The sequence below is a fragment of the Drosophila suzukii genome, chromosome 2L, assembly GCF_043229965.1.
Source record: "Drosophila suzukii chromosome 2L, CBGP_Dsuzu_IsoJpt1.0, whole genome shotgun sequence".
Taxonomy (NCBI): Eukaryota; Metazoa; Arthropoda; class Insecta; order Diptera; family Drosophilidae; genus Drosophila; species Drosophila suzukii.
The window spans coordinates 22,471,438-22,492,658 of NC_092080.1; the positions used below are offsets into that span (position 1 = coordinate 22,471,438).

Sequence of the window (21,221 nt, forward strand, 5' to 3'; positions counted from 1 at the left end):
AACGTCGGTGTTACATGGTATAATCTTAGCACGGTCACATTAGCGGGAAACAGTTTGTTTTGGGGAAAATAATTGTAACGTAAACAAAAAAAAGCTTAAAAGTTGGCGGAAGCTAACCAGCCATGACAGAAACTAATCCTCTCGAGATGGGTACATCCAGTGAAGAGCCACCCGCGGAGGAAGAATCTCTAGCCCAATCTCCACCAGAGGCAGTATTGAGCAATAACTCCTCGAGTGCCGGCAATCTTTTGGAGCAAGAGGATGAGAACGAAGTCAACTCCGTCGATCGGGATGACTCCGCCAGTTTGTTCAGCACGACTACAACCACCACCAGAAGCAAATCGCCTAACACACGGAAGTTGAACCGCCTGTGCCGACGGGTTAAGGCTCCGAAAATGGTCCAACCGCTGTACAAGTACAGGTGAGGTTCCCTTGGGATAGCTAGATTTGTGTGCCTTACATCCCTGAAACATTGCAGCTCCCACGTCCGCGAGGACCATAACCACCAGATCTTCGGCGTTCAGTTCAATCCGTTCCTGGACAGAGGTCAGCCCCAGGTATTCGCCACTGTTGGCAAGGATCGGGTTTCCATATACGAGTGCGAGAGGAGCAACGGCGACGAGTCCTGCAAAGGCATCCGTCTGCTGCAGGTCTACGCAGATCCCGATGTAGGTACTCAAGCCATTGTACTCTATAGTAACAATTTCAAGGTTTGCTTTTCATTAAGAAAGCTAAGAGTATACATTTTTATTTATTTCCCTAAAATGGTCATTATAAACAACAGTGATTAACGTCTTATAAACGAGTTAGGCCTTTCTTTACATACATTTTTAAAATGGTTAAGGCTTTGCTTAATATTGCGTTTAATATCAACACATAGTTTTTAAGGATATCATTAAAACTAATGAGATAACAGTTCAACACATCACCAGTGCTCTATCGTTTTAAAGTTCTATTACTCCCTTTAATTTTGTTGAGACAACAGTCGCAAAAGACTAATTTTAATGAATCTTTTCGAGCTACTCAAGTAAAAATGAACATATGTTTATGTCTCCTTTTTTTTTAGACCGATGAAAGTTTCTACACCTGCGCTTGGTCCTACGACACGGTAACCGGCGATCCTGTCCTGGCTGCAGCTGGCTACCGCGGCGTCATCCGGATTTTCAATCCCGTGAAACACCAATGCAGCAAAAACTATATTGGTCATGGGCACGCCATCAACGAGCTCAAGTTTCATCCGGTTAGGCCGCAGTTACTTCTGTCAGGCAGTAAGGATCACTCTCTGCGGCTGTGGAACATCCAGTCGGACGTATGTGTTGCTGTTTTTGGAGGCGTCGAAGGACATCGCGATGAAGTGTTGTCCGTGGACTTCGATTTGCGAGGTGACCGCATCATGTCTAGTGGAATGGATCACTCGCTGAAACTGTGGCGCTTGGATAAGCCTGACATAAAAGAGGCCATCGAGCTGAGCTCGGGATTTAGCCCCAACAAAAACACGGCTCCGTTCCCCACCATCAAAGAGCACTTTCCGGACTTTTCTACGAGGGATATACACCGCAACTATGTGGATTGCGTTCAATGGTTTGGGGACTTTGTCTTCTCGAAATCCTGCGAGAACTCCATTGTGTGCTGGAAGCCGGGAAAACTTTCTGCCCCTTGGCACGAGATCAAACCCCAGGAGTCGGCCACCACGGTACTTCATCATTTTGATTACAAAATGTGCGAGATTTGGTTTGTGCGCTTCGCCTTTAACGCCTGGCAAAAGATTCTGGCCCTGGGCAATCAACAGGGCACCACCTTTGTCTGGGAACTGGACTGCAACGATCCCAATTTGACTAAGTGCAGCCAGCTGGTTCACCCCAAAAGCAACTCGACTATTCGGCAGACTTCTTTCTCTAAGGATGGCTCTATTTTGGTTTGTGTCTGCGACGACAGCACAGTTTGGCGGTGGGATCGCGTCAATTAGGAATCCTAATATTTATTCTAAGCTAGTAAAGTTTCTCTTAATAGGAAACACGACTTAAGATCTTCAAATAGGTTATATAATTTTTTGAACGAACAGGCCTCTCTTAACAGTGATGTATCTTTCAAAAATGGGTAGTTTATAGTATAACCATGTCTTATACATATGTGCACAGTATTTATATCTTCAAAGCTTATGCAAGAATTGTATAATTAACATTTAACATTGTGGTTATTTTTTTCTTTATGGGAACATTTTTCACAATTTATTTATTGTTAGGAATATTTATTTTGCGAATGTGGGCTCAGGTGCCGACCCAGTTGAGCAGTTTTGTCCCGAGCAGATATCCCAGGTATTATATAAACGAAAATAGCATAACATCATTTTTATTACACAATAAAAATATTTTTTAAATGTCGAAAGCGACTCCGTGGAAACTTTAGTTGGGATTTGCTATGAATTCATCCCGCGCTGTCTTACTCAAAGTCTTTCCGTTTGCATTTGCCGGCAACTTTTCGGTAAATGGGACTCCGGCATGGAGTTGCTTCTGAATTGCCGGCAACCGATTGGCCACGTGATGCACAATCTCCTGAGCAGATACAACGGATCCTTTGCTTAACACGACCAAAGCTCCAGCTTTATCGCCTACCCTTTCATTGTAAATGCCCACAACACACACGTTTTTCACTTGAGGCAGCTCCGATATAACGTCCTCGATCTCAGGAGTGTTACGGATCCCTTCGTACTTAAGAACTTCCTTTTTACGATCCACGATGTACAAAAAGTTATTGATATCAAAAATCGCCAGATCACCGGTGTGAAACCAGCCCCCCAGTCCTGGAAGCGACTGCTCTTTCCGTAATATCCGTTCCAGGGTCGGCCCGTGTGTGCTTATACCTCTCCAACTTGATTATACGTCAGGTTCTTCCCGAAATCATCAACAATGCGGATTATGACGCCCTGAAAAGGTCTGCCAGCAGAGGAAAGTTTGCTGTTTGTAACATTTCTTGCTATAACTCCACATTCCGTTAATGCATAATTCGAAGTGAGTATTGCTTTATTGAAAAGCTTATGAACTCGGTGGACAGGAAATTAGATCCTCCGGCATAAGACAAGTTCCTAACGGATTCCCTAGCTTCGGGGCAGAAAGATGCTCAGGAGGCAAGAATACAACACTGACCTTGTAGTTCCTAACCAGTTGAACAAAATTCACCGGGTCTACTTTTGATGAGGGTAGCACCAAACATAACGCTTGCGATAAAGGACAGAAGACCTGTTAACCAATCCTTACTGCTGGACGTATACAGTACAAGCTCGCTACTGATACCGAAGGATAGTATCTTACTTTTATTTGAAAGGCAGATGGGCTTTGGTAATCCGTTTGTTCCTGAGGAGCACAGGATGGCCACGGTCTGCCCGCCACCCTCAACCAAAGGTTCTGGCCTGAAAGAATCTTGGGGATAGTACTTCATATTGCAGAAAGGAAATTCCAAAGATATTATTAGCGTTTCGAAATCACTTATACAGGTGTGTAAAGGAAAGCAGGTGAAAAATAACGATTTAAGTCTATCGCACTTCTAATTGAATACATATTATTGTTTACTCCTCGGCACCTTAAAAAGTGTTTTCAAAGCCGAAGTGATTTCGATTTTATCTTTGGTAGATGTGTTCAGTGCCCGTGGGATTCAGTACAACTTCAATGCTTGGCACTCCTTTAACTGTTCCGGTAAGTGTATAGATTTCCGGGTTCCACTTAGATGACGATGAGCGAATTTTCTCATATGTATACATTTCCATCGCCGAATATTATTTTCGACAGCATAATTTATGACATTTTTATTAGACCAACATGTGAGCGCTATAACCAACTTGTATTTATATCTACGTCCTAATAATAAATTTAATGTGTTTATTTATATAAAGATATGCTAACGTAGTAAATCGTCATATTGATTTCTTTGCAATTAAGTATGTTTACATTGTTCACTTTGTTTATAAGAACAATGAAAATGGGTTTTCCATTTTTCTGATTTTAATATCTGAAATCTGAAAATGCGTGTACCGTAAGTATCTGGACTATATTCATGTTGGGTCCGCCAAATTCGTTGTTGGGTCCACCAAACCCGTTGTTGGATCCGCCAAATCCACTGTTTGGTCCGCCTAATCGCAATCCTTCCTGACCGTCAAGTCTGCCGAAACTTTCTTAGATCTGGTTAAAACATTACTCAGCCGAGTCGTTAAAATATTCAAAATGAAGTTTCGACTGCTCTATGCGTGGTGGTTTAAAACTTTCTTTAATAAACTAAATCTATAAAAATATAAGAAGGCAGATATTTAAGGACTTGTATAGGCCTGTTTAGAAACTTTTAGCACACTAATCCTTAAATTAAGGTCAATCCGAAAAGAAAGCATACCAAACGGCTTTTCCAAATTTAACTATTTATAGATGCTTTCCCGCCAAGGTGCGAGTTTTTCCAAAAGTGGTAAACCTAAACTTTCTAATATTAATTAATTAAAATTCAGGGAGCCTAAAAATATGTTGGGGCAAACTGACAAAGAAAATAAAACTTGAATTTTGAAAAGTCCCCCAAAATCTTGTTTTGGGTATAACTTTAAAACGGAGTTTCGGATGAATTTTTGCTTACTTTCAGTAAGAATACAACTAGAACTTGTGCCTCTATCCCCAACGTCGCCATCAGATCAAAGTTCCTTAATTTTTTCCTGTATACTTTCACTGATCTTTCTTTCAAACCAATTTCAAATTTTAAAGTCTTAGTATGCAACCCTTTTTGTTGTTGCGATAGTTCAATTTTGTGCAGTGAGATCGTAGGACATGCCTATGTTAAATTAATCACCACTTTTCAAACAAAACCTCTACTAAAAAGGTGCTTGTTAATGATCTTTTTGCAGTGATTTTCTGCTTAAATTGCGATTAATGGCACTGCAGGGTTCGTATACTGCCGTCAAAAGTGATCCCTACTTTTTTTTAGAAAACAATGTTGTTTTTTTCATGACTTTCTTTTAAAATACATTACTCGAAAAGTTTTTGTAGTCAAAATGGAAAATGTAACTTTTACCTATTAGAAAATACTATTTAAAAAAAAGCGCATAACTTCATAACTCTCCCTAGTGTAAACAGGCATTAACATAAGTAACCTTTAATTTTTATAAACAACAACAATTTTGGTAAATTTATTTAAAGCCATCCTTGGTGTTTAATGTACTTTAATAAACGGTCACTCTAAGCAGCTGATAAAATTTGTTTTCATTGCAAAATCTTTTAATTTTCTGCTTGGGTATAAAATGCTGACCGACCGAGTGCTTGCCACCAAGGAGGCGCTAGTGGTGGCCCTGGGCGACAACTGGGAGCGCTACCGGGCCAACATGAAGAACTGGTTCCGCAGCCGATGGTCCAAGGAGGAATTCGATGCGGAGTCGCGAAAAATCCTTTCGCCGGACAAACTGCACCTGCACAACCAGTTCCTGCTGGCGCTGCTCAACAAGATCGATGCCTTCTCTCCTGTTGAGAATCCACCGTCTGTGCAAACCAGCAGCAGTGGCAACCGGAGCAAGCGGCGCAAGAGAAGCTCCCGGACCTTCGCTGAGCGTCTGAATTTTGAACTCTGCGAAGTCCTGGACTTTATGGGCGAGGACAACATGCAGATTATCCGGCCACCTCCTGCGGTCGGCGGATCCTCGGAGCCCATGCAACAACAGCTCCAGTCACAGCGATACTGCGCCCAGGAACTCTTCCTGCCCGATGCCGGCTTTATAATGGGACGCTTTCTGATCGGTGCCTGGGAAATTGGACTGGTCTCCGTGGACGACAATGTCGCCGAGTACGTGGCCATGGCAGTGCAGGTCCTGCTCAAGGATCTGCTTTCGGCCATCATCAAGAAGCGAAAGCATTACAAGACCAGCGGCGAAGGAAACTTTTACTACGATGTGGGGGCTCCGCTGCGAGACCCGTCGCTGCGCAACACCGTCACCCGCCAGAAGGTGGACGACACGCCACTGGAGCTGGACAAGGAGCTAAATACGGCCAACTTCATGCGGCGACAGAACGACGATGTGACCTTCCTCTCCGCCTGCGAAGAAGTGTAAGGATTGCTTATTATCATTGACATTAGCCTAAGCTAGCTCTTCTGTCCCATTTGTTTTATTTATATGATTAACATTTATATTACATTTTACAGTCTGCCCAGCGAGCACATTGTGATCACCCTCAAGGACTGCCAGCTGGCCTTCCGGGATCGCAACCTGATCGGTTCCCACGCCGTCTACGCTATCAACATGGAACGACTCAACATGATGATGCATTAGTTTATTAGATTTACTTAAGAAATATCGGATCTAAGTAGACTTATATACATTATACGCTAGTTTTGGATCAGCAAAGTTCCCGAGGTGGTGGTTTGAAAGGCAAGGCACCTTGTAGAAACTGATCCGCCTTGAAGGCTTCGATTTCCTGTTCGTTGAGATCTTCAAGGCGACTGTAAACAGAGGATTGAACTTCGTTGGTCATCTGGGCCTGTTGCTGCTGCTGTACCATTTGCTGTTGTTGCATCATCTGCTGCTGATGTTGCTGTTGCATTTGCAACTGTTGCTGCTGTTGTTGTTGTTGCTGCTGCTGCTGTTGGTGCTGCTGCTGCTGCTGTTGCTGCTGCTGTTGTTGCTGCTGCTGATGTTGCTGTTGCATTTGTTGCTGTTGGTTTGAGAAACCGGTGGCTGCTGCCTGAGCAAATAATCCGGAAGGAGGTGGCTGCTGCTGCTGTGCCGCCTGGCCAAAGGGGTTAGCCGCTTGGCCAAAGATCCCTGCCTGCTGCGCTTGGTGCTGCTGTTGGAAGCCACCAAAAGGATTGGGATTCACTGGCTGAGCTTGCGTCTGGGTGAAAATATTGCCTCCTTGGAAGGCTTGAGCTGCAGGCTGTTGTGGCTGCTGCTGGGGTTGGCCAAAGACACTTGTTGCACCTGCTGCCACAGCTCCTCCGCCTAAAAAGCTGTTTCCTGGATTCGCATTCCCCATGGCACCACCAAACATACTGTTTGCGTTGTTTACTTGGCTTGTGGCATTACCGAAGATGTTTCCGGTACTCAACGTGGGCTTCGCAAAGATGGATGCAGATGGATTCGACGCCGGAGCAGCTGCAGCAAAGGGATTACTGGGCTGCTGCGGAGCTGCCGACACATTTCCGCCCTCCGGCGTCTCGTGGATCTTTATCATCATTTCCAGAACCTGTGGCGACATCTGCAGCATGGTCTTCATCTTATTGGTGGCTTCCAGGACCTCGCGGTTGAACTGCTGCGCGAATTGCTCGAATTGGCTCTGACGCTTGGCCTCGTAGCACAGGTATCGGACCTCCTCGAAGGACTGGTCCTCGATGAAGTTGGGGAAATTTGCCTTGTCCTTAAAGGGTCCGTAGGCAGAGAAAGGCCACATCTTGCCATTCAAGCTGGATTCCATGTCGGCTTTGAGATATTGCCTAAAGAATAAGAGGAATTAGGATTTCATGTTGATGGTGAATCAACCTCCATTCGCTCACTTGACATCGAAGTGTTCATTGTGGCATTTTGTCCCATAGCGACAAGCACCTTGCTGGAAGAACCGGCACACGACCATGTTTAAATAAATTTATATATCTTTTTAAAAACTGTGAATTTAATTCACTTTCAACTGAGTACTATCCGCTTCAAAAACAACAAATAAAATGTGCCGTTAAAATACCAGAAATGCAAATACCAGAAGCTGGTATTAAATATTTTGAAGTTCAGAACAGCTGCTTTGCTAATGCCATAAGCAACATATATGTAACTATTCCGTATGATTAAATAGTCAAAACCATTTTATTTATTTGGTGGATAATAGGCATTTTATAAAATAAATAAGTTTTTCCACGTTTATGTGATTATTGTGTTATTTAAGTATATTTTCGAGTCCTTCGGTATATTTTATCCCGCCCAGCGTGGTCCTACTGATTGTGAAATCCGCGTTGATAACGAATTTTAACACAAGCATAATAAGGATTCCATCACAATGCAAAAAGTGTTGGGACGAATCCAGGCGCAGGTGCTGCGCTCGCGGGCCACAAATGCAGTGACTACAGTGGTCAGGTACGAAGCCACCTCCTCCGCGACAGCCGCAAAACCGGCCGCCACATCGAAAGGTAAGCGGGTCCTCAAACGAGCACCATAATCAATAACCAATCTGGCTTGCCAACAGAATTCCGGGAGAGGCAGGTGCGGTTCAACATCAAGAACGAACAGACCGAAGGAAGACCACTGTACCTGGATGCCCAGGCCACAACGCCGATGGATCCACGTGTGCTGGACGCCATGCTCCCCTTCCTGACGAATTACTACGGGAATCCCCACTCCCGCACCCACGCCTACGGCTGGGAGACGGAAACTGCGGTGGAGAAGGCTCGCGAACAGGTGGCAACCTTGATCGGCGCCGACCCCAAGGAGATCATCTTCACATCCGGCGCCACCGAGTCAAATAATATATCTGTGAAAGGGGTGGCCCGGTTCTACGGCACCAAGAAGCGGCATGTGATCACCACCCAGACGGAGCACAAGTGCGTTTTAGACTCGTGCCGGGCTCTGGAGAACGAGGGTTTCAAAGTCACCTACCTGCCTGTGCTGGCCAACGGACTTATCGACCTTCAGCAGCTGGAGGAGACCATCACGCCGGAGACGTCGCTGGTGTCCATCATGACGGTGAACAATGAGATTGGCGTCAGACAGCCCATCGATGAGATCGGCAAGTTGTGCCGCTCCCGCAAAGTATTCTTCCACACGGACGCCGCCCAGGCGGTGGGCAAGATCCCGCTGGACGTGAACGCCATGAACATTGATCTTATGTCCATATCGGGCCACAAGATCTACGGGCCGAAGGGTGTTGGCGCCCTCTATGTGCGTCGTAGGCCCAGGGTTCGTCTGGAGCCCATTCAAAGCGGCGGCGGACAGGAGCGTGGCTTGAGGAGCGGAACGGTTCCAGCACCGCTGGCCGTGGGATTGGGAGCTGCTGCAGAACTGGCTATGCAGGAGATGGACTACGACAAGAAGTGGGTGGACTTTCTCTCCAATCGCCTGCTGGACAGGATTACGAGTGCCTTGCCGCATGTCATCAGAAATGGTGATGCCACAGCTACTTACAACGGCTGTCTGAATTTGTCATTTGCTTACGTGGAGGGCGAATCCCTACTGATGGCTCTCAAGGATGTGGCTCTGAGCAGTGGATCAGCCTGCACCTCCGCCTCGCTGGAGCCCTCCTACGTGCTGCGCGCAATTGGCACAGACGAGGACCTGGCCCACAGCTCCATTCGTTTCGGCATCGGCCGCTTCACCACAATGGAGGAGGTGGACTACACCGCAGACAAGTGCATCAAACATGTGGAGCGTCTGCGTGAGATGTCGCCGCTGTGGGAGATGGTCCAGGAGGGCATCGACCTAAAGACCATTCAGTGGTCGCAGCACTAATAAATAATATGTAAGCCGTTACTGTTACACCACACTTTAAAAGCGATGGAAAAATAAATTAGTTGGAAGAGTATCTAGGTTTATTTGTACACAAAACCACTTAAAACTAAGCTTTGTCCGAACGAATGTGCTTGTGCAAGAGGTGAGGCAAGAGAGACCCCAAAAAGCAAAAACGGCTCCAAAGTACGACGGCCAAAGATATGCAAATGATGCAATAATTTGCATTCGCCGCTGGTCAAGGTTCAGTTGGCCTTCTTTTTGGGTGCTCCGCTTGCACCTCCGCCGAGGATCTTGCGACGCTGGGCAAACATGTGCAGGTACAGCTGAGGGAAGATGGGGATGTAGCCCAGCATGACGATCCACAGGAACCCGAAGTAGGAGAAGGTGGCGTTCCACTTGTTGGGCATCACCACGCTCCAAACGCTGTTTTCACGGGCATAGCTCTGGGCCCACCAGAAGCACAGCAGCTCACCGGTCACGCCAATGGGATACAGGGCAATGAAGGTGGTGTACCGCAGGAACACCACGAAATGGGGCACCACCTTGACGATGTTCAGGGCGTAGTATCCATACCGGATGATCTCGGTGATGGCCCAGGCTAGCAGGGCGATGGGCAGACCGGGCGATTCTTTCCCTGTTGGCGTTGCCATCACTACGCCGACGACCACCATCATGCGGCTGAACACCTGGAAGCCGGTGACCACCGGATTGGACTTGACCAGACCGAAGGACGCATTGAGGATCTCGACAAAGGCGGCGTTCTGGAAGATGATCACGGCCAGCCGCGTGTACTCCCACAGTGTGACCTTTGCCCGGAACTCGGGTCCCTGCAGCAGGTAGTAGTTAACCAGCTGCCACAGGATGTAACTCCATCCGACCACCTGCCCGGCGTTGTAGGCGAACAGGTAGAGCTTGGTGACCGCCGACGGCTCCTTGGACGCGGGTTTGATGGACTTGACTGCCTTTGCTGACATTTTGGAGCTGCGTGAACTTTCACCTCGACGGTCGCCTCTGGTTAACTAATCAGTCGTTAGACTTATCGCTCTGTCGCGCGATAATTCCGAAGTCGCTTTCACCTGATTGATTCAGTATGACCGCATTGCCGGCAACCAAATAATCCCCAATGCATTGGAAAACTGGAAATGAAACCGACTTTTTTATACCCTCGCCTCATAACGAAATATTTTTCTTCCATTAGTTTTATATTGACATCCACATTTACATAATATAACAATTTTGTTAGTTAAATTGACATTCGAGTTAAAGTTATAATATTATTTTAGGATATATTAATATAACAAACTGAGTTTCAAACATCTGACTATATCTAATGAGAAAGGGTACTGTAACCAGATCTGCTTCCACAGCAGATCAAATTGAATTGTATTGTTCATTGTCGGACAGCCCCTGGGTACTAAGGTAATACCCTTCAGTAGCGATCATTACCCTACGATTACCAAAAAAAAAAGAGAAAACGCTATAGTCGACGACATCGACTATCAGATACCTACTCAACTAACAAAAACGCCACCTATCGATCATTCCTAACGGCTGTTTAGGAAATTTCACGTCACATAACGTGAAACCTAGGTGGCGCATGTGAAATTTCGTAAGCAGCCCATTTCGTGCATGTTATTATAGCCCGGGTTGAATTCCCAGCGCAGACAGGTAATCAGAATAGTATGTTTAACTAAATGAGCAAAGTAAGTGTCCATAAATAACGCACATTTAAATAAGTAATTATTAAAATGAGATATGGTAAATAATAATAAAAGGAGATAAAAAATTAAAAAAAGAGAACAACAATTTTAATTGTTGAATACAATTTTTTGGACATTTTAAAATTTAATGGTTAAACTGTTTTTAGGCATAACCTGTTTTTTATAGGCATAAAATTTTAGAACGAACGTTCTTAAAAATTTCCCGGGACCTACTTGAAATTTTTAAATCGAACGTTCTTATAATAAAAATCATTTGTTCTTAAATTAAAAACTCAATCAGAAACGGCAAGTCTCCAAGGTGGTTCAGCTGTTAAAAGCGCCGGCACAATGACATTTTGTAGGGAAAGGTCCCGAGCTCGAATCCTCGCCGCTGCTGTTTATGACTTTATTTTTACTTAAAAGTTCTTACAAGATTATTTTTTGAACGCATGTAAGTTTTTTTCTTTTTGTATTTGCGTTTTAAAACATGGCATACTAGCCATTTGGCCGAGAGTACTTGTGCCTGGCTAAGTCAGCGGTCTTTTAAAAGCGTGCTTGAATTTAAAACATTTTCAACTGCTAAAATATGTTAATTTAAAGTTAATTTGTTGAATGAGAAATGTTAAGTACAAGTAGTTCAAAAATGAATTACAAATTTTGTTCTTTTATTACGAATTTTTCGTTCTTAAAACCATCTTGTGACGCACCCATGTCGATTCTTTGGATCAAGCACGTTCGGTCTCAAATCTATAATTTCAGTCTTGAATTATTCGTGCTTGATTTGACATTTTCGTTCTTGGACAGGTCAAATTCGCGCTTTCCGAACTTATGATATCCTTCGTTTTTGATTTGACATCGAATAATCCTACTTTTTCCCTGAGTGTACATAGTTATTTTTCAATGTGTATACAGAAGAGGCTAAAGGTTGGGTAAGTTTAACGTATACAAGTTCACTATAAGTGCAAAGAAAATGTTAACACGCTGTTGAAATGTACGCCTTTACCGACAATTAAAGGGCGTTTATACCCAGGTAAATGAAACGTGTTTGAGAATTTCCCCTCTGTGCGGTTCTATAGGTATAGAAAAGAAAACAAGACAATAAAACAACGAAATGCCATACCATCCCATTGGCCTCACCCACTTTGAGTTTTGATCAAAATTTTCCATAATCCACCCCATTGTTGGCGGCAGCTGATGTTTCTCGGCGAGCGACGGCCGGTTTGTGCGATGAGCCAGCGAGCCAGCTGCGCCTGCTGGTCGCCTGGTGGAAACCGAACCGAAAACCGAACGTGTCTGAAAAAGTCCGCCACCACCACGGGCCGGTGCACGTCCCCACCTGCCAGATCGCGTGTGTGGGGCGATTTCGTTCCCCAGCCGTAGAGTGGAGCGAATCGCTTGTCGCCGTTGTCGAATTTCGTTGTGAATCGCAATCGGAATTGGAACTTTTGTTCCGAAAGCAGCGCCGGTACGTGCTGTTTGTTGTTTGTATGTGGGCGGAGGCCCGCAACCACGCCTACCGTGCGAATTAATTTGCTGCCGGTGCTGCCGTTGCTGCCCATTTAACGCAAATTACTAACTACTCCCCTAAAAGCCGACGCCTTATCAACATGCCCGCCTTATCAGCAGTCGCTGCCCCGGACTCGTCGGACGGGCGGAGCGGCAATTCCGACAGAGCAGCGCCCACAAAGGCCGATTGGACAAAATTGGAAAAACGAGAACCCCGCCAAAAGTGAATTCCCTCTTTTTCACCAGGCGCCCAGAACGAGCAGGCCGGCGATATGGCTGGGAATTCGAGCAGAGCGGCGTTCGGCTGGGTGCGAGCGGGACGACGATAGTGTCGCGATGGCAGGGGTTTTCAATGTGACTGGTCGCCGGTGTGTGCGTGTGTGTGTGTGAGCGAAGAAATTGCCAAAGCTGACAAATTGCGGCAGTTTAAGGCCAAAACTAGTGATTACCGAGTAGCTCTTTAAGCTGAGCAAACACTTGAGCTGTTCTCTCTCTCTTTCGCTCTGGACCTGGACTTCCTCTTTTATTTCCCTGGAAAAGGGCAATCGAATCAAAGTGGCTGCTTCAGCGAGTGGCTAACAGGGGGCGCCACCTAGCGTGTGGCCCAGGGCAAAAGGCAGGGAAAACTCAATGCTACACGCCCACAAATGCGAGCCCTGCGCCCCTCTTGCCGTCTCGCTCTCTTCCCCGCCACTGCTCCACTGCTCCACTCTGTGCAACACTGTTGGCGGCGAAGAAGAAGCAGCAGGGGCAGCAACATTGTTTGTTTGAACCGCAATTTCTAATGCAAACAGTCGCCCCTGCAATCGCAATCGCTCGAACATTTTGCTCAATTTTGAGCAGTCATTTTGTTTGCTCACATCACAGGCCAACAGAAAACAGAAAATTGCCCCCAAACGCTGGTTCTACGACTATGAACTACTGTATGGCATGGTATGTGGGTATTCGGCGTTCGCGATAAGATGGCGCTGGCCTAGGAACTGCATGATGGCGGCGGACCATGTAGAGCGCCGTCACAGTCGCCGTCGGCGGAAGTTGCGGGCGCCCACTCCGGCCGGACATTTTGTTTTGTGCCCGTCATTTTGCTTATTGCACAAATTTCTACTGGGCCCGCAGCAAAGTCGGCAGCACTCGCGCCCCACTGAGCGCCAAAGCCGAAAACTATCGCCTAACACCGCCGATTAGCTAACAGCCAAAAGGCAAAGAAGCGGACTGAAAGCGTCCATTATTGTGGGCGTTCAACGTTTTCCCACATGAATCATAACAGGCAAGCAGCATTTGCTGCGCGCAAACAGCGACGTCGCCCCATCTCAAATCGGGGGAAAAAAACGAAACTACTTGCCTTGCGTGTGTGAGTACCCCCAGGAAAAAGAAGAAGCATCTGCGGGGAGGGGAAACCAGTTTGTGTGCTGGCGCTGCTCCAAGAGTCCGCCGGCGATTCTGCCTTGGACGGCAAGTTGGCCAGTCGGCCAGATGGCCAGCGTGTGGTGGTCAGCTTTTGATGTTTGCCTTGGCTTTTTTTGCGGACAGCAACCCTACTGCTCCAACCGGGAGCTGCTTAACAGGCGCACATTAAGTGGGCGTTAAGTTTAGAGCCACTTTATTTCATTTATGGGAATAGTTTTGTTCATTACTTATTAGTTTTCCTTTGTAGTATATTTAAAAACTCTTAAAACTCTTCTTTTAATTACTAATTTTCATCATATAACATTTTATAGTACTTCTATATGTTTAGATGATAAAATAAAATTGTAATAGATATCATACTATTTTTAATATTTTTTTAAAAACTCCAAACCCTTTTTTATATACTAATTTTTATAATATAACCTTATGTTTTGATGATAAAATAAGATTGTAATAGATTTCTTATAAATTTTAATATTGTTTTAAAAACTCTTAAAACCCTTTTTTTAATTACTAATTTTCATAATATAACAGTTTTTATATTTTAGTTTCCATAGCAGCCATATGTTTTGATGATAAAATAAGATTGTATTAGATTTCTATGAATATATTTGTAATATTTTTGCTTTTCATGGACGTTATATTTGAAATTTCCCCACAAACATTGTTATTTATAGATCATCCATATCTGACTAGCCGGTAGCCCCCACCCTCACCTTGAACTTCGCTGTGAGCCATGAGAAAGGCCTTGAACCAAATACGCTCCAGGCAAAGGGCCAGTTCAAGTGACCGTGGCACTGGCGACGCTCTAAATTACTTCATGCCTGGCCGTTTTGGACGAGTGCCAAGTTGAGTCGACGGCGTGGCGAAGCCCCACTTGCCCACTTTTCCACTTTCCTGGAGAACCCCCCATCGGCCAGCCCCATTCCCCCTCAGAGAGCCACTGGCCAGTCGACGGGCAGGCCACGCCCTGGCCGAACACAAATGGGAACTGGGGGAGCATCGAGTGGATGTGATTTGCGCCGCTGACGGCGATGACGCCAATGCCGGGGCGGCGGCCACCTGCTCTGCGATCGTGCGCGCCTGTTACCGAAACTGGATTTTGGGGCCTGACTGACCGCACTATCGAGTGCCGGGACGGACAAGCGAGGCGTTGACACTTGCCGATGTACCAATCAACCATCGAACCACGAGCCACCGCCACCGAACCCGAAACCGCACCATTGCACCACCGACCGTAGACAGCCACACCCACTGACTGGTTGGGTGGTTGGTTGACTGTGGTTAGCTATTGTAGCGGCAATTAGCGAATAACCTTAACCTTAGCTTCCAAAAAAGCTCAAATCAAAACCTGTGCTATGAGGCGCCCAAAAGCGTTTAGCTGGTGGCCGGCCCACCCGAAATACAGCGTTGGGGAAAATCCGGCGAGAGTTCATTTACCCGCCACGCATCGAGTGAATATTTCCGCCTCTACCCACCCGATGCCTCCTGCCCCTCCCCGAAGAAACCCGGGGAACTTGTTTCGGCGCATCTCAATGCCACTTGGAGATTATACATACACGAGCTGCTTATGTCATCGACACCGCCGAACAGAAACCCCCTGCCCCACAAGCGGTTTGCCAAAATTCGCTTTGACCTACTGATTGCCGAAAAAGTTTGCGAAATTTCGCAACATTCGCAAAATCCTTGAGTTTCAAGGTGCGTCCTTCACTTGGCAATGGGAACGGCCCCGAAATTACGGTCAAGGCGAGAGCTCAAGCAGCCGAAGGTTAATATTAGCGGGCGAGGCTAAACGAGAACGAGAATGAGAATGCCAGAGCGAGAGCGCCTGTGTGTGTCAGCAGACGTCTCGCTCTAGCGGTGCGCTACGCACTAGGGCCTATTGGTGATAATGATAAGGGGAAATTACTTACAATCCAAGGTTTTGGTAATTAAAAGAGCTTCAAAAATAAAATAAAGTTAAGTAAAAATTGAAATAAGGAACAGAGAGCATTTTTAAAAGTTTTAGGTGTTTGGCTACTAGAAGAATTCTCAAAATATAAACATATGTTGTCATAATAATATATAGTGTTAGTTTTGGCTTTTTGGTGATAATGATAAGGGGAAATTACTTAGAACTCGAGGATTTGGTAATGGAAATAAACTTCATTGAAACAAGGAACACAGAGCATTTTTACAAGTTACTTAAAGAATTCTGAAGAATTTACATACATATGGTCATAATAATATATAGGGTTATTTTTGGCTCTTTCGTGAAGAAATGATACTAAATATAAATTTCTGTCTATATGAGAGAAAAACGATTTTGGGAAACCAAATTTAGAAATTCAATTTTAAGATTACTAGCCAGGAGAAGGGTGCTCTATGTACCGCCTACGCCCGCACAGTTCTCAATACTTGAGCGGCACAAACACACTCACTCTTTTACAATGAACTCGAATTCCGCCTCGCAACAAAGGCGGAGCGAATCAAGTGTGCCCCGTGGTTGTTGCTCCTTGTTTTTGTTGCCTGTTTGCCCGTGGGTTTTTTGAGTTGCCATGTTGTTTCTGCTGTCGATGTTGTGTTCTTGTCGTTATGTGTACGATATTTTCTGGCCGCCTAATGAAAATGTTGCTGTTTTTGTTTTTTGTTGTTGATATAATAAAACACCGTCAACGTTGTACAAACACAACGCCAGCCAAGCCGCAAGAACAGAAACGGAAACGGCAGAAATCGCGCGAGGCGAAGCGACGCGTCGCGACGCGTTTTTTGCCGTCGCTGTCAGTCGTGAAGGTGGGTCATTGTGAAATGACAGCGCCGAACCAACCAGGCGCGCAGAGTGTGCGAGCAGGACGCTCTCTTTCCGGTCTCGGGAGCGAGACAGCTACAGCAGCCGGGGGTGGATTGTGCACCGTAGTGCCGTCCCTGTCTGGCCCCCGTCTATGCGTGCTGGGCGCCGGTGCGCTTTTATGCATCTGAAAGAAACAGGTCGAAGCCTGCCAAAACCCGCGGAAACGGAGATTAATGTGAATGTCGCTGCTCGAGGCGAATGCCGAAATCCTCCTGCTGGCTCTTCCTGGGCCCCGGTACCCCGATGTCGGAAAATGTCGTGCAAGTGTTCGCTCGCACCCGCTTTTGTGGCTGCAAGCACTAGAAAGAGACGTTACATTTCGAATTTCGCTTGCTTCCGCCCGGTCGTCGTACCGTAGAGCGAGCAATTCGAATCGTGTAATCGCATGTGAAACGGAGAAACGTTGCGACTTCTACCCGCCCTTGTCTCTGGTTGGGGAAAACAACAATGTGGGTTCAAGCTCACGCAATAAGAGACAAATATATTACGTCAAATACAAATATATGTATGTACGTTTTACATTCATACATCAGATATCATTTATAAATACATACTTATTAGAATGGCTGCAGATGAGGTATACATACATCCATAAAAATAAAGATAACCAAACATTTATTTAAAAAACTTAACTTATTAAATATTATATTAATTTATTATTATTAACCTTTCAATAAATAGAAAAGTGAGACAAGTTATCGTTGCATATCGTAGATTTTGGACTTCAGACAGCGAGTACTGATTGGATAATTGGTTTCATTTTCAATAAATAGAAAAGTGAGACAAGTTATCGTTGCATATCGTAGATTTTGGACTTCAGACAGCGAGTACTGATTGGATAATTGGTTTCATTTTTATGGAAAATTTGTGCAGGTTTAACTATAGTCTATAGACTAGACTGCAAACAGCTGTCGGATTTCTTTTAAACATCAATGTTTCCCAAAAACCATTGAGCTACGAATAGCTTAGCTATTATTAGTCCCTAAAAAGAACATAAAAACAATTTAAAATTTGGTACTTTGAAAACGATTTTCACAGAACGGTGACATGATAAAAAGTTTCTAAGTTTGGGGACGTAATCTGTACCTGTAGGCAAATTGGTAAAAATTGGAAAAATAAATTTTACTATAGATTCGCGAGTTGCAACAGTCTTTCCTTTATGTTGCGATGAGCAACTGAGCTATTCACTTCCCCTATATTCGCCTTCAAGAAGCGATTAAGCACAAGCAACACAAATAACTTCAATATACAAAAGTTGTGATTTCAAATTTTTTAATTAAAATTTGTTATACTATGCACTATATAAATAAACTTTCTAAATTTTATTCATTAGCACGCAGCAATACAGAAAACTATGTAGAAAAGGACATATACGATTTAAACGATGCGTACGTAAAATGTTCAGAAATCTCAAGTTCTTACAAGATCTGTTTGAGTTTTTTAAAAAATCTCTAGAAACTTCACTTAAACGTTTAATTTATCTCTAATTTGGTACAGATTTTGGTAAGCCCAATTATGTCAAGTTAAAGTGTTTAGATTTTAAAATTCTCTCTTCAATGGCATAGCATTTCTAGCATATAACGTTTAGGAACTGTGGCCATGTGAGTTTTAGCCATTTTCAGCTTTTATCCAGCTAAAATGCCGGGTTTTTCAGAAAGTTGTAAAAATTCAAGGTACCGAAAATTGAAGAAAATCACAACACCTTTGAATAGCTCTATTACTTGCTTAGAACAGACTATCGTATAAGATTTACAGTTTTGCGACTATTTACGAGTATTGTAGTCGCCTTCCGCACACTTTCATTGCGACTCGACACTACGAGGATGCCGTCCACAGTGATATTAATTATATAACATCTTGAGATAAATGGTACCCAAACCGGAAAAGCAAACTTTATACTAATATTATTGTACTGTTTTACATTGTATGAGCATAAAAAATAAAACTTGAGTGAAAAATATGTTCCTAAACTAAGAAGGTTTGTTTATAAAAATTAGTGAAGACGAATGAAGAAGAATGTTATTATAATATTGTAATAGAGTATTGCATTTTTAAATTTAAGAGTAGTTTATATAGCTTTTTTAAATAATAAAAACATGACTTTAAAATTTTAATACCAATTTGTATATTTAATTTTAATTTTATTTGCTGAACCTTTTAATCTCATACATTGACTTTACATACTTACACTAAGGGATAATTTTGTAAAACTCATATCGTCTTCTCCAGAAATTGACCTTACGACTGCAAGCTTATGAGGCAAACATACTAACCGCTAGGCCAGCTAGCCTTCTAAATCGAAATTTATTAAAGAGACTGTGAAAATAAATATATTTGCACACTCTCAAATTCAAAGTTGCAACCCTTCAGACCGCTGGGCCGCGTTGTAGCTTTAACTTGATTTAAAGTAGAGAACACCTCAATTACAAACCGTTTGTAAAGAACTGTGGTCTTAAATTTAGACTGGCTTTTTTCCTTCAGTGCATGTTGATTTTCTGGGTTCAGACGTTAATATTAACTACTGCCTTTACATTTCCTTTTCGCTGACGTACACATTCGTAATTTGAGCACCGCAAAAATGTCTTAAGTTGAGGATAAGACGTTGGGATTATCCTTCTAAGGTATGCACACGCACCTCAAGGTCAAAATGGCACCTCTTAATCCGCCTTAATTAGATTCTTTGGCTAGCTATAAAAGCACTTTGACGGCACTTGCCCCAGGCCATAGGTGACACAAGTCAAGGGCCAGCATGTTGGGCTCCAAAGGAAACTGAATATTGGAGCGGATCAAGCAGGATGCACCTCAACGACCCAAGTGGGCCACAGGCCCTTGTGAACGATAGCTCTGGAGATGGAGGAGTTTTCCCCATGGGACATGGATATCCGGTGGAGTACCAACACCTGGTGCACTCCCATTGGCGGGGATTCAGAGAAGCGCCTATCTATTATCATGCTGGGTTCTACATGGCCTTTGTCGTCATGATGCTATTAAATCTTTTTGGAAATGGATTGGTCATCTGGATATTCTCCACGTAAGAAAATAAATTTTTAACGAAAGGAGTATGTTGTGAGCCCTGTCTTGTTGTAGATCGAAGTCCCTGCGAACCCCCTCCAATCTGTTGATTCTTAACCTGGCTGTTTTCGATCTGTTCATGTGCACCAATATGCCCCATTATCTCCTCAACGCCACAGTTGGCTATATAGTGGGCGGAGATCTGGGCTGCGATATATACGCTTTGAACGGAGGCATCTCCGGGATGGGGGCTTCCATAACGAATGCCTTTATTGCATTTGATCGGTACAAGACGATTTCCAACCCAATTGACGGACGATTGAGCTATGGACAAATCGTTTTGTTGATAATCTTCACCTGGTTTTGGGCCACGCCGTTCTCGGTACTGCCGTTGTTTCAGATCTGGGGACGTTTTCGGCCGGGTGAGTAGATAGCTTGTAAAAGTAATTGAGCTAAAAAAGATAATAATTATAAATGTAATGAATAATAATAATAATGAATAATTTAATATTTAAGAGGGCTTCCTGACCACCTGCTCCTTTGACTACCTGACCAACACGGATGATAACCGGCTGTTTGTGCGCACGATCTTCGTGTGGTCCTATGTGATTCCCATGACCATGATCCTGGTGTCCTACTACAAGCTCTTCAATCACGTACGCGTTCACGAGAAGATGCTGGCGGAGCAGGCCAAAAAGATGAACGTCAAGTCGTTGTCGGCTAATGCAAATGCAGATAGCATGAGTGTGGAGCTGCGGATTGCCAAGGCGGCCCTGATCATTTACATGCTGTTCATCCTGGCCTGGACCCCTTATTCGGTGGTGGCCCTAATCGGATGCTTTGGCGAGCAGCAGCTCATCACGCCCTTCGTCTCGATGCTACCCTGTCTGGCCTGCAAGTCGGTGTCCTGTCTGGATCCCTGGGTCTATGCCACCAGCCATCCCAAGTATCGTCTGGAGCTGGAGCGCCGCCTGCCTTGGTTGGGCATCCGCGAGAAACAGGCCACATCCGGCTCATCAGGCGGCCAGGAGAGTGTGGCCAGCGTCAGCGGCGATACATTGGCTCTAAGTGTGCAAAACTAATGGGACAACTACCGGATAAACGTTCTGAAACCATGAGAAAATGTATTTAGTTAATTAGTTCTAAGGCGCAATGAACTGAAAGAGTTCCAAAAAATACAAACCAAAAAAAGATGGCATTCAAAAAAGTACTAAATAGTTTATTTTTAAAGATGTATTGGGGAAAATTCGTAGGGAAGTGTAGGGTAAGGTGACGATCGAATTTTTTTTGGTATTTGTTGACACTTAACCCTTATTTTTTCTTT

General features: G+C 44.5%; 6 protein-coding genes and 1 pseudogene across 6 annotated transcripts; 4 read left to right on the forward strand and 3 right to left on the reverse strand.

Annotated features, from left to right (window-relative positions):
- The first annotated feature begins 7 nt into the window (after positions 1 to 7).
- Positions 8 to 2,389, forward strand: escl (embryonic ectoderm development protein escl). The gene is made up of 3 exons (XM_017090058.4): positions 8 to 421; positions 479 to 668; positions 1,067 to 2,389. Exons 1-3 carry the CDS (start codon positions 123 to 125, stop codon positions 1,964 to 1,966), a joined length of 1,389 nt encoding a protein of 462 aa, XP_016945547.3. The 5' UTR covers positions 8 to 122; the 3' UTR covers positions 1,967 to 2,389.
- Positions 2,334 to 3,864, reverse strand: LOC108019744 (uncharacterized; annotated as a pseudogene).
- A 1,324-nt stretch (positions 3,865 to 5,188) lies between these two features.
- On the forward strand, positions 5,189 to 6,361 carry Ada1-1 (transcriptional Adaptor 1-1). Its single transcript, XM_017090579.4, has 2 exons — positions 5,189 to 6,063; positions 6,160 to 6,361. The coding sequence occupies exons 1-2, from the start codon at positions 5,267 to 5,269 to the stop codon at positions 6,284 to 6,286; spliced, it is 924 nt and encodes a 307-aa protein (XP_016946068.1). The 5' UTR covers positions 5,189 to 5,266; the 3' UTR covers positions 6,287 to 6,361.
- LOC108021747 (uncharacterized) lies at positions 6,273 to 7,674 on the reverse strand. The gene is made up of 2 exons (XM_017090577.4): positions 7,507 to 7,674; positions 6,273 to 7,446 (listed from the first exon to the last, which is right to left on the reverse strand). The coding sequence occupies exons 1-2, from the start codon at positions 7,581 to 7,583 to the stop codon at positions 6,354 to 6,356; spliced, it is 1,170 nt and encodes a 389-aa protein (XP_016946066.3). The 5' UTR covers positions 7,584 to 7,674; the 3' UTR covers positions 6,273 to 6,353.
- A 219-nt stretch (positions 7,675 to 7,893) lies between these two features.
- Positions 7,894 to 9,515, forward strand: Nfs1 (Nfs1 cysteine desulfurase). The gene is made up of 2 exons (XM_017089859.4): positions 7,894 to 8,127; positions 8,184 to 9,515. The coding sequence occupies exons 1-2, from the start codon at positions 7,998 to 8,000 to the stop codon at positions 9,440 to 9,442; spliced, it is 1,389 nt and encodes a 462-aa protein (XP_016945348.2). The 5' UTR covers positions 7,894 to 7,997; the 3' UTR covers positions 9,443 to 9,515.
- On the reverse strand, positions 9,501 to 10,530 carry Hacd1 (3-hydroxyacyl-CoA dehydratase 1). The gene has a single exon (XM_017089860.4). It carries the CDS (start codon positions 10,414 to 10,416, stop codon positions 9,685 to 9,687), a length of 732 nt encoding a protein of 243 aa, XP_016945349.2. The 5' UTR covers positions 10,417 to 10,530; the 3' UTR covers positions 9,501 to 9,684.
- A 9,065-nt stretch (positions 10,531 to 19,595) lies between these two features.
- Positions 19,596 to 21,127, forward strand: Rh5 (Rhodopsin 5). The gene is made up of 3 exons (XM_017090176.4): positions 19,596 to 19,916; positions 19,973 to 20,319; positions 20,414 to 21,127. Exons 1-3 carry the CDS (start codon positions 19,681 to 19,683, stop codon positions 20,977 to 20,979), a joined length of 1,149 nt encoding a protein of 382 aa, XP_016945665.3. The 5' UTR covers positions 19,596 to 19,680; the 3' UTR covers positions 20,980 to 21,127.
- The last annotated feature ends 94 nt before the right edge of the window (positions 21,128 to 21,221 follow it).

What these genes read in the sequence shown, in the direction of transcription:
- escl (XM_017090058.4), top strand. Translation starts at nt 123, where the DNA reads ATGACAGAAACTAATCCTCTCGAGATGGGTACATCCAGTGAAGAGCCA. An exon ending in CAACCGCTGTACAAGTACAG is followed by an intron (nt 422 to 478) that starts GTGAGGTTCCCT and finishes GAAACATTGCAG; the next exon opens with CTCCCACGTCCGCGAGGACC. An exon ending in AGGTCTACGCAGATCCCGAT is followed by an intron (nt 669 to 1,066) that starts GTAGGTACTCAA and finishes CTTTTTTTTTAG; the next exon opens with ACCGATGAAAGTTTCTACAC.
- Ada1-1 (XM_017090579.4), top strand. Translation starts at nt 5,267, where the DNA reads ATGCTGACCGACCGAGTGCTTGCCACCAAGGAGGCGCTAGTGGTGGCC. An exon ending in CTCTCCGCCTGCGAAGAAGT is followed by an intron (nt 6,064 to 6,159) that starts GTAAGGATTGCT and finishes TACATTTTACAG; the next exon opens with TCTGCCCAGCGAGCACATTG.
- LOC108021747 (XM_017090577.4), bottom strand. Translation starts at nt 7,583, where the DNA reads ATGGTCGTGTGCCGGTTCTTCCAGCAAGGTGCTTGTCGCTATGGGACA. An exon ending in AATGAACACTTCGATGTCAA is followed by an intron (nt 7,447 to 7,506) that starts GTGAGCGAATGG and finishes CTTATTCTTTAG; the next exon opens with GCAATATCTCAAAGCCGACA.
- Nfs1 (XM_017089859.4), top strand. Translation starts at nt 7,998, where the DNA reads ATGCAAAAAGTGTTGGGACGAATCCAGGCGCAGGTGCTGCGCTCGCGG. An exon ending in ACCGGCCGCCACATCGAAAG is followed by an intron (nt 8,128 to 8,183) that starts GTAAGCGGGTCC and finishes GCTTGCCAACAG; the next exon opens with AATTCCGGGAGAGGCAGGTG.
- Hacd1 (XM_017089860.4), bottom strand. Translation starts at nt 10,416, where the DNA reads ATGTCAGCAAAGGCAGTCAAGTCCATCAAACCCGCGTCCAAGGAGCCG.
- Rh5 (XM_017090176.4), top strand. Translation starts at nt 19,681, where the DNA reads ATGCACCTCAACGACCCAAGTGGGCCACAGGCCCTTGTGAACGATAGC. An exon ending in GTCATCTGGATATTCTCCAC is followed by an intron (nt 19,917 to 19,972) that starts GTAAGAAAATAA and finishes GTCTTGTTGTAG; the next exon opens with ATCGAAGTCCCTGCGAACCC. An exon ending in CTGGGGACGTTTTCGGCCGG is followed by an intron (nt 20,320 to 20,413) that starts GTGAGTAGATAG and finishes TTAATATTTAAG; the next exon opens with AGGGCTTCCTGACCACCTGC.